The 16,820-nt window shown below is 37.0% G+C and overlaps 5 protein-coding genes, 1 long non-coding RNA gene and 2 other non-coding genes across 11 annotated transcripts in view; 2 read left to right on the forward strand and 6 right to left on the reverse strand.

Annotated features, from left to right (window-relative positions):
- Positions 1-48: 48 nt before the first annotated feature.
- On the reverse strand, positions 49-1,039 carry LOC141769200 (polyubiquitin-like). The gene is made up of 2 exons (XM_074638037.1): positions 884-1,039; positions 49-777 (listed from the first exon to the last, which is right to left on the reverse strand). The coding sequence occupies exon 2, from the start codon at positions 763-765 to the stop codon at positions 271-273; it is 495 nt and encodes a 164-aa protein (XP_074494138.1). The 5' UTR covers positions 766-777; positions 884-1,039; the 3' UTR covers positions 49-270.
- A 1,096-nt stretch (positions 1,040-2,135) lies between these two features.
- On the reverse strand, positions 2,136-5,377 carry LOC141770140 (glutamyl-tRNA(Gln) amidotransferase subunit C, mitochondrial-like). The gene is made up of 4 exons (XM_074639799.1): positions 5,357-5,377; positions 4,328-4,497; positions 3,735-3,838; positions 2,136-2,474 (listed from the first exon to the last, which is right to left on the reverse strand). Exons 1-4 carry the CDS (start codon positions 5,375-5,377, stop codon positions 2,386-2,388), a joined length of 384 nt encoding a protein of 127 aa, XP_074495900.1. The 3' UTR covers positions 2,136-2,385.
- A 60-nt stretch (positions 5,378-5,437) lies between these two features.
- LOC141769202 (polyubiquitin-like) lies at positions 5,438-6,211 on the reverse strand. The gene has a single exon (XM_074638039.1). The coding sequence runs from the start codon at positions 6,209-6,211 to the stop codon at positions 5,729-5,731; it is 483 nt and encodes a 160-aa protein (XP_074494140.1). The 3' UTR covers positions 5,438-5,728.
- A 333-nt stretch (positions 6,212-6,544) lies between these two features.
- LOC141769203 (uncharacterized) overlaps positions 6,545-16,820 on the reverse strand; it is a 72,216-nt gene continuing 61,940 nt past the window's right edge. Inside the window, exon 2 of the long non-coding RNA XR_012594274.1 lies at positions 6,545-6,781. This is a non-coding gene — a long non-coding RNA (uncharacterized LOC141769203). The remainder of the gene's footprint in view (positions 6,782-16,820) is intronic.
- On the reverse strand, positions 7,646-11,644 carry LOC141769198 (glutamyl-tRNA(Gln) amidotransferase subunit C, mitochondrial-like). Its single transcript, XM_074638034.1, has 5 exons — positions 11,307-11,644; positions 11,153-11,203; positions 9,622-9,791; positions 8,726-8,829; positions 7,646-7,983 (listed from the first exon to the last, which is right to left on the reverse strand). The coding sequence occupies exons 1-5, from the start codon at positions 11,508-11,510 to the stop codon at positions 7,922-7,924; spliced, it is 591 nt and encodes a 196-aa protein (XP_074494135.1). The 5' UTR covers positions 11,511-11,644; the 3' UTR covers positions 7,646-7,921.
- On the forward strand, positions 11,888-11,960 carry trnak-uuu (transfer RNA lysine (anticodon UUU)). Its single transcript has one exon. It is a non-coding gene; the product is annotated as a tRNA-Lys (tRNA).
- On the forward strand, positions 13,754-13,826 carry trnak-uuu (transfer RNA lysine (anticodon UUU)). Its single transcript has one exon. It is a non-coding gene; the product is annotated as a tRNA-Lys (tRNA).
- Positions 16,582-16,820, reverse strand: part of sgsm1a (small G protein signaling modulator 1a) — a 29,909-nt gene continuing 29,670 nt past the window's right edge. For all 4 annotated transcript variants that reach the window (XM_074638006.1, XM_074638005.1, XM_074638004.1 and 1 more), the window contains one exon: positions 16,582-16,812. In XM_074638006.1, coding sequence (XP_074494107.1) covers positions 16,724-16,812 — 89 coding nt within the window. In that variant the 3' untranslated portion in view covers positions 16,582-16,723. The remainder of the gene's footprint in view (positions 16,813-16,820) is intronic.

Below are 16,820 nucleotides of genomic sequence, written 5' to 3' on the forward strand. Positions count from 1 at the left end.
TTTATTTTTTTTAACAGTGTCCAGTTAACAATTAAAACGTATATTTGTCAAAATACGATTAAAACATGCTGTGCTGTTTGTAAAACATTTGTAAAGCCAAAACAAAATAAATAAAACAAGTTTTTAAGAAGTGATGAATTAGAGGAATGCATCGATTTTTCCAAATTAAAATATAAATAAATAAGAAATTTGGTATTTGAAGCAACATGATGTTGTTGTAGATTAAATAAAGGAATGTACATTTCTGATAAATTAACCAGATTAGCGTCCTCAGCCTCCTCTCAGACGCAGAGTCAGGTCGATGGTGCTACGTGCTTTGACGTTGTAGCTGGACAGCCTCCCCTCCATCATCTCCCTGCCCTCGTGGATGAGCTTCTGCTGGCTCACTGGGATCCCCTGTCCTCCCTCATCTGTCTCTCTGTGCTCGACCATTCTCTTGAAGTTGGCCACGGTCTCGTCGGGTTTGATGTCGTAGGTGCTGATCGTCCCCTTCTCGTTCCTGAGGGAGACCTGGATGGGGGGTGGCTGGGTCACCAGCAGGGAGACTCGGGCTCCTTGCTGCAGGCCGTAGGAGCAGACGGGCTGTGAGTCGTCGCTGAGAGGGGTGTTCATCCCGTTCATCCCGTTCACAAACACCAGCTTCTGAGACTCAACTTCGACTTCCAGTCTGTCCTGGATCAAGACTTTCAGAGAGCCCACTGTGGCCTCAGGGTGCACACTCAGGTCGTGGGAAGTCCCGTCCAGCGTAATGATGTTTATATCCATGATGAAAGTGTCCTGAAAGATCATACAGTATATTATTAATATTATAATAAGTCTACAAGAAAAACTGTTTCCATGAAGCATGTATATCATTACAGTGTTGGTAAAGAAAGATTCATACCTTGTGCTCACTTAAAGTTATTCCTCTGCAAAACTTGAAGTCTTCAGATGTTGACAGGAGAACAGAAGATGCTCAGCTGCCAGAGGTTTCAGCTCAGCACAGTTTATATACAGTCTGACTCAGATGATCGACACCTCCCTTATCTCAATATTCGTTTTCCCTTCTCGGCCTCTCACTAACTTTCGGTTTCTATTCTCCCAACATGACTCTTGTTTATTTTTCTGAGCTTTTTTTTTTTTTTTTTTACTTTACTTTATTAAGAAAGTCCAAAAGTTCAATACAGTTGTTATTCAGATAATAATGCACACAGTGCACTTTCATAGACTAAGCTACTGGACTAACCCTGCACTATACTATTTTTTAACAGTTTTCTTCATCTCCTTGTATTTTTATATCTGGTATATTTTTGTTGTACTTTGAACTACTAACTTTTTTACTGCCTTTTACTAACATGTTTTGCACTATGGAACTGTGATGCTGGAAACTTGAATTTCCCTCAGGATCAATAAAGTTACTATCTATCTATCTATTCCATTTCTCATTATAAAAATTGAGTAAATGAGTAGTATAAAAGCAAAACAAATACAATGTAGGGAAAGGAAAATAATAATAATTATAAAATAAATAATAATAATAAACAATCGGGGTCTGCTTAACAATTGTAGTAAGTTTTAAATGTCTAAATAATCTAATAGTTTTTGCCAAGTCAAATAAGTAAATAAAATATCAAATAAAAAGGAGGGTAGTTTTTTAAGCCATATTTTTTTTATATAATATTTTGCTAAGATATTAATCAAATTAATTATGCAAGTTTCATCTGCCAAAAAAATGGTTTTGTTAAAAAGTGAGTAATATATCAATCTTTTATTAGAATGATATCTTTTTCAAAAATTTTGAAAATTGATTCTGTAATTTTTTTTTTTTTATTCTTACCGACTGCTGTTATGGGCGCTGCAATGTTTTGATCATCATAACAGCCTCAAGTCACGCTTACGGATTTACCACTTAATTATCCAGTTTTATCAAACAAGTGGGGCAACAGCTGTTAGTATGACTTACAGGCAATATGAGATTTACAGGGGACTTTTCCATGGCCTGTTTACGTAAGGTCAAATTAGGACTGTCTAGTTTTAACAAGGAAAGATAAAATCTTTTCATCAGATAAGGTGTGCCTGACAATGACGTCATAGTCTATGTTAAGCCACTTGTACTTGAAAAAAAGTTTTCTATGGAAACAAAACAGAAAAAGAGAGACAAGTAAGAACCGTTTTTTAATTAAAGTCAAACAACACAGAATGAAATCAGGACACATGAAGATCATAATGTAAATCACAAATAAAAACAATGCACTGTCATTGCACTGAATGCCCTCAGGCTGGCAACTCACTGCTCACTCACAATTTTGATGGAATGATACTGAAACCAGAAACAAGACTTTACCATACCACAGGTGTCAAATGAAACTGAAAAATAACAAATCTAATTGCATGAACAGCAGGTTTTTATTTTACACAAAATGTTTTAATAAATATAATAACTGAGTGTTTCAGCATGGTGGCCCTCTCCTCCCTCTTTGGTAGAGGAATATTTCCTGTGGGTGGAAAATAAATATTAGTTAAGGATCTTCGCAGTTACAAAAAAACAAAACAGGATGAAAATGGTACACCGTCATATTTAATTTGAGATCAGATTCAACTTTGTCACTGCAGAGTAATGTATTGGGAATATATAGAATACATAGTAAAGGGTAGATATGAATACAGATATAGACAGTATGAGCAGTATGAACATGAGCAGGAGTTGCCAAAATATAAAGTGCAGGTATAAGTAGAGACAGCAGTATTAATACGAATACTGCAGGTGAGATATATACAGTGAGGACACTAGTATAAATATGTATGAAAGAGCATGTATAGTACACAGTTGTAAGTCAGAAGCCAGGGAGGCATAGACAGTCATTGTGCAATTGTATTCATTTATTGTCTCGATAATGTAAAACCAATCATAAAATCAACACTAATGTTAGTCGATTAATTGTTTTGGTCTTAGTCAACTAAGATTTCTTTAGTTGATTAGTAGTTTTTATGCTTTTTTCATGCTGAATGACTTATTTCCAAGTATATTTCCGAGTACATCTCTGGTAAACACAAGACTTAAAGTGGTGCTTTTGTGTGATTCTTTGTGGAGAAACTCAGTTTTACAGATCTGTTAATTAAAGGGACTGTTTGTAACTTTTTACATGTATAAAGCTACCGGGTCGATGTCCCATGCGCGCTCGCGTGTGGCTACGCTGTTCACACTCAGACTCCAACACAAACTACACGGAAGCACCAAAACCGCAAAGTTATATCTAGTGAAGCCCGTCTGTTAAACAGTGTTAACTCTTCCTGCTCCAGCCCCCCGACCACGGCCAGAAGACACAGGGGAGACCATAGCTTTGGTCTCCAGGACCCGGGTCTCTGCTGTACTCTGCTCCTCTGCCTGCTTGCCTTCACTCACACACCGCGCGTGTTCTCGCGCTCCAATCTTACGTGCATGCCATGCGCGCACACTACACACTGCAGAAGACTTCGTAGCTCTGAGAATATCTAGTGAATGTACAGTGGACGTTTGTGCAGAAATAAATGCTGCAGCTCCTCCAGACCAACAGAGGTTTCCCGTGTTTTGTGAAGTGACGGGGCTCCGCAGCGAGAAACGTTATGGTCTGAATCTTACAAACAGTCCCTTTAAATCAATGAATCGATTAGTTGACAAAATCATATGAGTGTTAGTTGAATTTCTTTGGTTGAGGACGGTATATATTATACAGTACATATATAATGTAAAAATGTATTCATGTACTTTTTCTTACCTGGTGGGGCCACAAAATATTCTTCAACTGTGTTTTTGGAGAGCTGAAGCAGTTCTTCAGCACAGTCTCCCTCCATCACCGCATCGTCCCTCAGGTTTAATGACCTGATTGTGCGATTGTGCATGGACAAAACATAACCATATTCATACAACAGGCTTCACAAGAGTTTAAAATTGAGCTACAGTTGGTGTTGTATGTGTTATGCTATTTTCAACCCGGTCGCACTAAAAGGCGTATGAATGACACTGTAATTGCAAGTAATTTCATGTGCAATTAGAACACCGTTCTTGCCTTATGGCGTGTCATTTGTACGCCATGTAGTCTGTATTGACTGCAATGTAAACACATCTGTGTAAATATGCTACACTCAGAGCTAGTGACGTAGAATAAAAAGTGAGAAAGACTGCTTATGGTGGGTGAGAGGAGAGGTGAGGTGGATGGATCCAAAAAACACAGGACTTTCAACCAGGAGATCGGTGTTTGTGTCCCAAAGTGTTGCCATGAAATCGGGTTGGCTGTTTTATATGTGTCATAACTGTGATGAAAAGGCCCAAATGCAAATACACTGTATTAGATAACTGTCTGTATCATACCTGTCCTCCAGAACTGAATCCATTGGTTCAACCCCTGACGTGTCAACAACATGAAGCTGATCTACAAATCGTATTTCTTTCTCCAAACAGGCCAGTCCCTCTTTGGTGCGGAAATCAACTAAGGCCAGTCGCTCCAGTTTGTCCACCAGGTCAGCTGGGATATGGGCAGGCTGCAAAATCAATGGTGTGTTGCTTAGAAATGCATGTGTGACAGTTTCTTTCCACCATTACTTAAGAATGTCTTTAACTGTAAGTAACCACTGAATAAAGTCATTACATCACACAAACAGCTCATTCCTGGGTGAAAAATCATGTGTTTGTTTGACCCATCCATCCACACCGTCTCCTCCCCACATGGACTTCCTCACTCTTTATACTACATCACCTGACTTCTGGAGCATTTGCTCTGAGCGTCTAATATTGCTGCAGCGTGAAATGATAGTGATAACTCGCAAAATGACAAACTTGCTGTCATTCATACGTCATTTGGTGATACCAGGCCGCTGTGCCTTTTCCTTTCAAACTCAATGCCCCAGTTTATAACACCAATTTTGCTGTTATCATTTGTTTTTGTATTTTACAGGTAATAGTACTTCTCACGACTATTTTTTGACGTCTACAATTGGTGAACTGCCCCCTTTTTTAATATGATTTACTGCCACTCATGCAATGTTTCAACCTGGATTTTTACCATATTTAGTCCACTGTCTTCATGTATTATATGCAATATTAAACACATGCTATGAAGTTTTTCATTATAGACAAAGGATGAATAAATATAATGATCCCAATCTATTTTCAGGCTAAAGGGTGGAGAGACTTTGAAAAGAAGATGAGAGGAAGTTACTGGACTGCTTTAAAGATGAACTGGAAAGTGTGGACTCCCTTCCAGTTCATCAATATCAACTTTGTGCCTGTTCAGGTATGCAGCATCCTGTTATTGAACAAATGATGAGTCACGTAATGACACTACAAATATCAGAATTATATAAATTTTAACACAATGCTAAAATGTGCCTCTCTGGTTACTTGTCGTTTGGTCTTGTACATGGTGCAGCTCCACCCCTGAGTGGAGGAAATGGTACTGTACAGTAAATGAGAGGAGACATGCAAACTTACAATTGATTCTTTATTTTTTTTTAACAGTGTCCAGTTAACATAATTAAAACGTATATTTGTCAAAATACTATTATAACATTCTGTATTGTTTGTATAACATTTGTAATGCCAAAACAAAATAAATAAAAAACGTTTTTAAGATGTGAAGAATTAGAGGAATGCATCGATTTTTCCAAATGAAAATACAAATAAATAAGAAATATGGTATTTGAAGCAACATGATCTTGGTGTAGATTAAATAAAGGAATGTACATTTCTGATAAATTAACCAGATTAGTGTCCTCAGCCTCCTCTCACACGCAGATTCAGGTTGATGGTGCTCATCGCTTTGACGTTGTAGTCGGACAGCTTCCCCTCCATCATCTCTCTGTCCTGGTGGATGAGCCTCTGCTGGTCCACCGGGATCCCCTTTCCCGCATCTGTCTCTCTGCACTCAACCCTTTTCTTGAAGTTGGCCACGGTCTCGTCTGGTTTGATGTCGTAGGTGCTGAGCTTCCCCTTCGGGTTCCTGAGGAAGACCTGGATAGGGGGTGGCTGGGAAACCAGCAGGGAGACCTGGGCTCCTTGCTGCAGGCCGTAGGAGCAGACGGGCTGTGAGTCGTCACTGAGAGGAGTTTTCGTCCCGTTCACAAACACCAGCCTCTGAGTCTCAACCTGGACTCCCAGTGTCTGCTGGATCAGGACTTTCAGAGAGCCCACTGTGGCCTCAGGGTGCACACTCAGGACGCGGGAAGTCCCGTTCAGCATAATGATGTTTATATCCATGATGAAAGTGTCCTGAAAAATCATTCAGTATATTATTAATACTATAATAAGTCTACAAGAAAAACTATTTCCAATAAAGCATGTATATCATTACAGTGTTGATAAAGAAAGATTCCTACTTTGTGCTCACTTAAAATGATTCCTCTGCAAAACTTGAAGTCTTCAGATGTTGACAGGAGAACAGAAGATGCTCAGCTGCCAGAGGTTTCAGCTCAGCAGTTTATATACAGTCTGACTCACCTGATCGACACCTCCCTTCTCTTAAGATTCGTTTTCCCTTCTCGGCCTCTCACTAAGTTTCGGTTTCTACTCTCCCAACATGACTCTTGTTTATTTATTAAAAAAGTCCAAAAGTTCAATACAGTTGTTATTCAGATAATTATGCACACAGTGCACTTTCATAGACTAAGCTACTGGCGTTACCCTGCACTACACTAATTTTAACAGTCTCTTCTGCACTATATTCACTTTTTTAATAGTCCTGTATCACAGCTGTTACCCTGCACTATACTCAGTTTAACAGTTTTCTTCATCTCCTTGTATTTTTATATCTGGTATATTTTTGTTGTACTTTGTACTTTGCACTACTAACTTTTTTACTGCCTTTTTACTAACATGTTTTGCACTATGGAACTGTGATGCTGGAAACTTGAATTTCCCTCGGGATCAATAAAGTTACTATCTATCTATTCCATTTTTCATTATAAAAATGTAGTATAGAAATAAAAAAAATACAATGTAGGGAAAGGAAAATAATAATCATAAAATAAATAATAATAATAAACAATCGGGGTCTGCTTAACAATTGTAGTAAGTTTTAAATGTCTAAATAATCTAATATTTTTTGCCAATTTATACTTTTTGAGTTTTAAGTTTTCAATAGTAGTCAAATAAGTAAATACAATATCAAATAAAAAGGAGGGTACTCTTTTAAGCTATATTTTTTTGGATATAATATTTTGCTAAGATATTAATAAAATTAATTACATAAGTTTCATCTGCCGAAAAATTGGTATTGTTAAAAGTGAGTAATATATCAATGTTTTATTGGAATGATATCTTTTTTCAAAATTTTTTGAATAGCTATTCTGCAATTTTTTTTTTTTATTCTTACAGACTGCTGTTATGGGCGCTGCAATGTTTTGATCATCAGTAACAGCCTCAAGTCACACTTATGGATTTACCACTTAATTATCCAGTTTTATCAAACTACTGGGGCAACAGCTGTTAGTATGACTCACAGGCAATTGGAGATTTACAGGGGACTTTTCCATGTCCTGTTTACGTAAGGTCAAATTAGGACCGTCTACCTTTAACAAGGAAATATAAAATCATTTCATCAGATAAGGTGTGCCTGACAATGACGTCATAGTCTATTTTAAGCCACTTGTACTTCAAAAAAGTTTTCTATGGAAACAAAACAGTAAAAGAGAAACAAGTAAGAACTGTTTTTTTATTAAAGTCAAACAACACAGAATGAAATCAGGACACATGAAGATCACAATGTAAATCACAAATAAAAACAATGCACTGTCATTGCACTGAATGGCCTCAGGCTGACAACTCACTACTCACTCACATTTTTGATGAAATGATACTGAAAACAAAACAAGACTTTACCATACCACAGCTGTCAAATGAAACTGAAAAATAACAAATCTAATTGCATGAACAGCAGGTTTTTATTTGACACAAAATGTATAATAAATATCATAACTCTGAGTGTTTCAGCATGGTGGCCCTCTCCTCCCTCTTTGGTAGAGGAATATTTCCTGTGGTGAGAAAATAAATATTAGTTAAGGATCTTCACATTTACAAAAAAAAAAACAGGATGAAAAAGGTACACCGTCATATTTAATTTGAGATCAGATTCAACTTTGTCACTGCAGAGTAATGTATTGGGAATATATAGAATACATAGTAAAGGGTAGATATGAATACAGATACAGTATGAGCAGTATGAACATGAGCAGGAGTTAACAAAATATAAAGTGCAGGTATAAGTACAGACAGCAGTATTAATACGAATACTGCAGGTGAGATATATACAGTGAGGACACTAGTATAAATATGTATGAAAGAGCATGTATAGTACACAGTTGTAAGTCAGAAGCCAGGGAGAAATAGACAGTCATTGTGCAATTGTATTCATTTATTGTCTCAATGATGTAAAACCAATCATAAAATCAACACAAATGTTAGTCGATTAATTGTTTTGGTCTTAGTCAACTAAGATTTCTTTAGTTGATTCGTCGTTTTTTATGCTTTTTTCATGTTGAATGACTTATTTCCAAGTATATTTCCGAGTACATCTCTGGTAAACACAAGATTTAAAGTGGTGCTTTTGTGTGATTCTTTGTGGAGAAACTCAGTTTTACAGATCTGTTAATTAAATCAACGAATCGATTAGTCGACAAAATCATATGAGTGTTAGTTGAATTTCTTTGGTTGAGGACGGTATATATTATACAGTAAATATATAATGTAAAAATGTATTCATGTACTTTTTCTTACCTGGTGGTGCCACAAAATATTCTTCAACTGTGTTTTTGGAGAGCTGAAGCAGTTCTTCAGCACAGTCTCCTTCCATCACCGCATCGTCCCTCAGGTTTAATGACCTGATTGTGCGATTGTGCATGGACAAAACATAACCATATTCATACAACAGGCTTCACAAGAGTTTAAAATTGAGCTACAGTTGGTGTTGCATGTGTTATGCTATTTTCAGCCCGGTCACACTAAAAGACGTATGAATGACACTGTAATTCGCAAGTAATTTCATGTGCAATTAGAACACCGTTCTTGCCTTTTGGCGTCTCATTTGTACGCCATGTAGTCTGTATTGACTGCAATGTAAACACATCCGTGTAAATATGCTACAGTCAGAGCTAGTGACGTAGAATAAAAAGTGAGAAAGACTGCTTATGGTGGGTGAGAGGAGAGGTGAGGTGGATGGGTTCAAAAAACACAGGACTTTCAACCAGGAGATCGGTGTTTGTGTCCCAAAGTGTTGAGCTATTTTGAAGTTACTTTAATGACGTGTTTTTTAGTGACATGTTTTTCGTACTTATGTTACATTGTTTCTGTATGTATTTTACTTACTTTACATACTTATTTTAAGCCCTATCAATGTTTTACCTAAACCTAACTAAGTGGTTTTATTGCCTAAACAGTGCGGCTGTTACTGTATTTTCGATGCATCGTGTTGTTAAATGACACGCAAAAAGAGGCGTACAAATGACACGTGAAAATGCTAAAATGCGTTCTCATGACATTCAGAATGTCCTTGTAATGTCGTGCTATTTATATGGCTTCCCATGAGATCGGGTTGGCTGTTTTATATGTGTCATAACTGTGATGAAAAGGCCCACATGCAAATACACTGTATTAGATAACTGTCTGTATCATACCTGTCCTCCAGAACTGAATCCATTGGTTCAACCCCTGACGTGTCAACAACATGAAGCTGATCTGCAAATCGTATTTCTTTCTCCAAACAGGCCAGTCCCTCTTTGGTGCGGAAATCAACCAAGGCCAGTCGCTCCAGTTTGTCCACCAGGTCAGCTGGGATATGGGCAGGCTGCAAAATCAATGGTGTGTTGCTTAGAAATGCATGTGTGACAGTTTCTTTTCATCATCACCACTGAATAAAGTCATTACATCCATTAATAACTTCTAATCAGCAAACACAATCATGACTTATGCCTCATAGTTTGACCTTTGGTCTTTGGTAATGTTTGCTGTTTTGTTTTGTTGATATCATTGTGTGATTTTGTCTTGATGTCCCTCAAAACAAAACAAAAAACTCCCTCCCTGTGTTACCAATCCTCTGCTGCAGCTCAACAACAAACACTGTCTGTGGAAACACAAATAATTTGGTACTAAAAGCACTGTAACTTTGGCAGATATCAACTTGATTTGTCAAACTCACAACTGCTGAAGCCTCATATTAGTTACACTGAATACATTTTTGTATGCAGCGAGGACTGTGGATTTAGTCCCTCATCAATTACACTGAATAATAATTAGGAAGGGATCTTTTAGTGGCCAGTGTGAACAGGGGGAATGATTACAGCAAGCAAAACCTGTTTCAATGTGCATATCGCACCTGACTATAGTTTAAGACAGGGGTCAGCCACCTTTACTATCAAAAGAGCCATTTTAGGCAAAAAACAATCTGTCTGGAGCCGCAAAACATTTGAGCATTGTGATTAAGGTTAACACAGTTTATAGTCTAAGCATATAGTATATAAGTCTAATGCAGTGAGGTCTCAAGTGCAAATGTACTACGGAGTATTAGGGCCACGTTGAGGGAAAAAAATCTGAGATTTCCAGAATTAAGTCATAATATTACGAGAAAAAAAGTTGTAACATTATGAGAATAAAGTCATAACTTTACCAGAAAAAAAGTCGTTATATTACGAGAATAAAGTCGTAACTTTACGAGCAAAGAAGTCGTAACATTACGAGTATAAAGTCATAACTTTATGAGCAAAAAAGTCGTAATATTACGAAAAAAAAGTCATAATATAACAAGAATAAAGTCATAATTTTACAAGAAAAAAATAAAATAACGTGAAATTACTACTTTATAATATTATGACTTTATTATCGAAATCTGAGATTTATTTTTTCCTCAATGTGGCCCTAATACTCCGTCGTACCGTCGTACCGTCGTACCATAGACCTACAACAATGATTAATAAAAATGAAAATGTAAACAAAAAAACAGTTATTCATTTCCCTGTTTATAAATCCACAGGGAGCCACTGGAGAGGAGCTGAAGAGCTGCAGGTTGCAGACCCCTGTATTAAAACAAAGCTTTCAGCTAAATATCTCAAATCTAACATGAAGTTCGAGGCTTTATTAGGTCACCATGCATCACTTAACACAACCCAAGTACAGTACTGTGTTCACATTGAACAGCAATGAGGAGATTACCGGGGGAAGTTGGTCCTCTGGTACTTGTTCCCATGTTGGAGCCTCTGGTACCTGTTAACAGAGACACTCAGGTAAACAAGACTGACAAGTAACAATGTTCTGCATTGGATACTGAATAAACAATTCATCTAATACTCACTGACCTTTAACTTACCTTGGGGTTGTGTGGTTGAGAGCTCAACAGACGCGTTGCATGTGTGTTGCAGCTCTGCAGGCAGCTGCTTCTTCTTCTTCTGTGGAGGTTCTCCACCTTTATTACTGAGTATCTATTGTTTATTAACAGGTTAAATGAAGGACTAGTGAGTTTCAATGACACGCCACGACATGTGCGTTTAGCAGCGAGACTAAACACTGACATAGCTAGTTATAAACCGGGTTATATTGTGTTTAATAAGCAGGAAGATCAGTGCTGGAGGTCTAAACTAGCATGCGCAGCTAGGTAACGTTAGCCCAAAGAGGAGGTAGGACGAGAGGCAGCGAGAGGGTTATCTTCCACTTACTTCCTTCTTCGCTTATGAGCCATACAGACAACAGATTGCCTCGTTTTGGTTGAAATATAAGTGGTGGCGTCTTAAATGTGGAGGAATATTGTTCTATTAAACATTTAACCGTTATAAAAAATGTTGTAAATTATACTGTCACTGAAATACACGGATAACATTGTGTACAGACGATGCAGTCACAGTGTGTACTGTACTATTTTAATAGAAATACGTCGCCTCTTGGATCCAGAGCGCCCGGATAGCTCAGTCGGTAGAGCATCAGACTTTTAATCTGAGGGTCCAGGGTTCAAGTCCCTGTTCGGGCGGTAGTATTTTTCTTCGTCCGTGATAGCGAGTATTAGTGAATAGTGAGTACATATCTGCAGGATATGTCAGTGCATGTCACAGCCTAAGATATGTCAGTGCATGTCACAGTCTAAGAGACAACCACAACAACACATATAAGATGTAACTCACACTCTGCCTTTTATTTACTCCTCTACTTCATTTTTTTTGTTGTTGTTGTTGTTTTATACATTTATCCTTTGATATTGCAATATATTGTTATTAATTGTTTTTTATTTGTTTGTTTGTTTTATTGACACAACGAACATTAATTACTTCTTTATTGTTTTCTTCCATTTACATGCAATGTTCTTTTCTAAATATCTATATATTGTAATTTGCTTAATGAATTGTAACATGTATATATATGTTTTTGTTTTTATTTTGTTCTTTTTTTTAAATTGTATTTATTATTGAATTGATGCTTTGGCAATATTGTTCACCTGACAGTCATGCAAATAAAGCAAATTGAATTGAATTGAATTGAGTACTGTTATCAATCACACCTTTTCATTCGATCTTTCTCAAAAAAATTGACAACCAATCACAATGGACCCTTTTCCAAAATTCTACAACTTTTCGCAACCAATCAGCGTCGAGCATGTCCATTTTTTGACAGAGCTGCCAGGTTGACTCTCCTCCACCCCTACCTGGAGATGCTTAACCGATTTTGTATCATGATGGATGCATAAACAGAAAGCTCTGTATCGACATACATTGTGACAGCAGAGGCCTACAATGATAGATAACTAATATTGATATAAACAGTTGTAACCAACAGGTGTAACCAACAGGTGTAACCAACCAACAGGTGTAACCAACCGGTGTAACCAACCAACCGGTGTAACCAACTGCTGTAACCAACCAACCGGTGTAACCAACCGCTGTAACCAACCAACCGGTGTAACCAACCAACCGGTGTAACCAACCAGTGTTACCAACAAACCGGTGTAACCAACAAACCGGTGTAACCAACAGGTGTAACCAACGGGTGTAACCAACCAACAAACCGGTGTAACCAACAAACCGGTGTAACCAACCAACCGGTGTAACCAAATGGTGTAACCAACAAACCGGTGTAACCAACAAACCGGTGTAACCAACCGGTTTTACCAACAAACCGGTGTAACCAACAAACCGGTATAACCAGCAAACCGGTGTAACCAACCAACAGGTGTAACCAACAAACCGGTGTAACCAACCAACAGGTGTAACCAACAAACAGGTGTAACCAACCAACAGGTGTAACCAACAAACAGGTGTAACCAACAGGTGTAACCAACCAAAAGGTGCAACCAACAGGTGCAACCAACAGGTGTAACCAATGCAAAACTCTAAAAATCAGTGAAGAGATGTCGGTAGAGTTAGTGAGCTAGTTACTGCAGACAAACAACATGGTAACCCTTTGTTATGTTCGTTTATTCTCTCTAATAAATTGATTTTAGCTAGCTAGCTAGCTGTCCAAATAAAATAAAATTGCAGGCATTTCACCTTGTTATCTCGACGTATTAAATTCCAACTCTGTAGCCAAGTTTGTCAGCAGACTTTCTCCAGCTCCAGCTCCAGGTGGTAGGGGGGTCGTAGAGGGGTGGTAGAGTCAACCTTTCATTGACCGCTCTGTCAAAAATAGACATGCTCGACGCTGATTGGTTGTGAAGAAATATGGAAAAGAGCCACAGTGATTGGCTGTCAATTTAGGAGAAAAATGGAGATTACGAGTTGTGATAGGTTGTCATTTCTCTACGGACCTCCCCCATGGTGACGCTCTCTCAGAGCCCGGATAGCTCAGTCGGTAGAGCATCAGACTTTTAATCTGAGGGTCCAGGGTTCAAGTCCCTGTTCGGGCGGTAGTTGCTTTAGTTGCTAACAGCTCTGTGTGGGACTGTAAACTAAACACTGACTGTTGCATGATAATTACGGAGAACGAAAACTGACTTAAAGGACCAGTTTGTAAGAATTAGACGAATGTGCCACTGAGCTACTTCAAAAGGAATAAATGGGAGCCAGCCTCCAACGCTGTATCCAGTTCTCTTTATACATCCTCACCGCTAGATACCGTCAGATCCTACACACTAGACCAGGTCAGCAACCTTTACTATCGAAAGAGCCATTTTAGGCAAATAAAAAAAATCTGTCTGAAGCCACAAAACATTTGAGCATTGTGATGAAGGTAACACATCTTATAGTCTAAGTGCAAATGTACTACGGAGTATTAGGGCCACATTTAGGGGGAAAAAAACCCAGAGATTTTGAGAATAAAGTCATAATATTACGAGAAAAAAATTGTAATATCACGAGAATAAAGTCAGAAGTTTACGAGAAAAAAAGTCGTAATATTACGAAAATAAAATCAAAAGTATACGAGAAAAAAGTTGTAATATTACGAGAATAAAGTAATAAATTTACGTGAAAAAAAGTCTTAATATTACGGGAATAAAGTCATAACTTTACGTGAAAAAAGTCGGAATATTACGAGAAAAAAGTCAGTAATTTACAAGAATAAAATGATAAGTTTACGAGATAAAAAGAAAATAACACGTAAAATTACTATTTGTAATATTAAGACTTTATTTTCATAATACTACAACTTTATTCTCGCAATATTATGACTTCATCCTTTTTCCTAAATGTGGCCCTAATACTACGTCGTACCGTCGTACCATGGACCTACATTATTCATTTCCACAAATGTTTTAAAAATCCACAGGGAGCCACTGGAGAGGAGCTAAAGAGCCGCATGTTGCTGACCCCTGCACTAGACCTTTAAGTATAAGCTAAATAAAGACAGAAATCAAAGCATCAGCATTTGTTCTTATATTTCTGTATTTATTTATGTATTGATACTTAACTTATTTTCAATAATATGAAAAAGATCTCTAATTCATCTTCTGGGGGACATGGATGTCTATACCAAATTTCATAGCTATCCATCTAATGGTTGTTTAGATATTTACACCTTGAGAGGTGGAAAAACCGACCTATATTGTCGTCTCTGGTCATCTCTTGATGTTTATCAAATCTCTACCTTCGTGATATATTTCTGACTCTCACCTCAGTTCAATTAAATTGAGTAAAATACACATTACAAGATGTTTTGGAAAAATAATGATAATTCCATTTTTATTGTTTTATTATAAAAACATAAACCATTTAATATATACTATATATATGAACTCTTGGTAGTAATTTGATTGTTTTACAATACACACAGAGAACTGGCCACAAAATAAAAATATCAGCTTTACAAACAAAGCAGCATCTGAATGAGAAAATTAATGAATGAATAAATAAATAAATACTTACTAAATAAATGTTACAATAAATTAAAAAATATTTTTTCCGACAGCAGTTAGCATTCACAAAGAAACACCAATATTAAAAGCAATTCATCTCGACACATTCATGAAACAACACTTGAAGACCAACTGAGTGAAGTTTTAGGCAATGAATGACAAGCATAAATGTTGGTAACTGAGGCCAACATTAGTATTAATTTCGGGGTTAAAAGCATATATATTGTATGTCCTCACAAGCCCCAAATCTGCCAAAACATCAACACAGTTTCCCTCATAGCATCATCTCTACCTTAATTTTCATCTCTCTGTTTAAGCCACTCTCACACTAAAGTATCTGAATAATGTGGCGCCACAAAACTTTTCATTTGGTCGCTGTGACAAAATGTTTTCACTGTCTCATCTGATCTTCCCAATTCATAATCATATTTAAGCTGAAATTAACATTTTATTCAACAAACAGGCGCCAGACAATACAAGACAAAAATCAAGATGAGTAAACGGCACAATTTACAAAATATACAATGTTCACTGCATAATGGAAAATAACTTAAGAGGCTATCAAATCAGGCTTGTTGCTTTATATAAATCTCCACCCAGACATCCGTAAGTCACTTAAATATTAGGTTATGATTTTACTTAATATAATCCTCATAAGTTAAACACATTTTTCTCTCAGTACAGTACAATTCACACGTAACAAATAAAGACATTATTTGGCAGACGAGGCAGTTCAATTAAAACATTAAAAACACTGTTGGATGCTAAATCACTGACATGGTGCTAAAAGCTAAATTATTCTTAATGTTGTGTGTTAAACTAATTTTTAATCAGTTATCAGTAAAAATTAATTTAATTTTGGGGTGTTGTGTTTAAATAAAATGAAAAGTCTGCTGACATTATTTCCTTCATTAAGGGATAGGAATAGGGAGACAACTTACTAATATATTTAAAGTTTAATCTTGTAGACTTTGACTATTAAAATAATTATTATAAACTATTATCACAATGTGTTTTTTCATAAATATAGTCTCTGGTGGAATTCAGTTCTGCATTTTGGTTTGAAATGTGCAACTAAAACCATCATTATCTCAAAAATATGAAGTGCACTCGGATTAACATTGACACTTCAGGGACTTCTGACAAAAATATTTAGAAACTAAAGAAATGCTTTTTCAGATACATTTGTTTTCACTTGAACATACTGACAAATATGAAGCATAATATTCTCATACATCTGTTGACAACACAAACAACATTGTGGATACAGTCAATAAGGCTCATAGCAGCAAACTGTGTTTGTAAAGGCTTTGTGTGTAGTGTGTGTGTGTGTGTGTGTGTGTGTGTGTGTGTGTGTGTGTGTGTGTGTGTGTGTGTGTGTCTGTTTTACTCTTGTGCTGCTACAGCCGGTCACACTTTACTTGGAAGGAAAAAGAAGACAAAGAGCACAATCACTTGTTCTCTATCAGCATCTGCACTTTGCACACCAGATCTCTGGCCATGGTCAAAATCTTCTTTATGTTGTGGTGCTCAGCCATTTCTGAAAGA

This window comes from Sebastes fasciatus, chromosome 6 (assembly GCF_043250625.1).
Source record: "Sebastes fasciatus isolate fSebFas1 chromosome 6, fSebFas1.pri, whole genome shotgun sequence".
NCBI lineage: Eukaryota > Metazoa > Chordata > Actinopteri > Perciformes > Sebastidae > Sebastes > Sebastes fasciatus.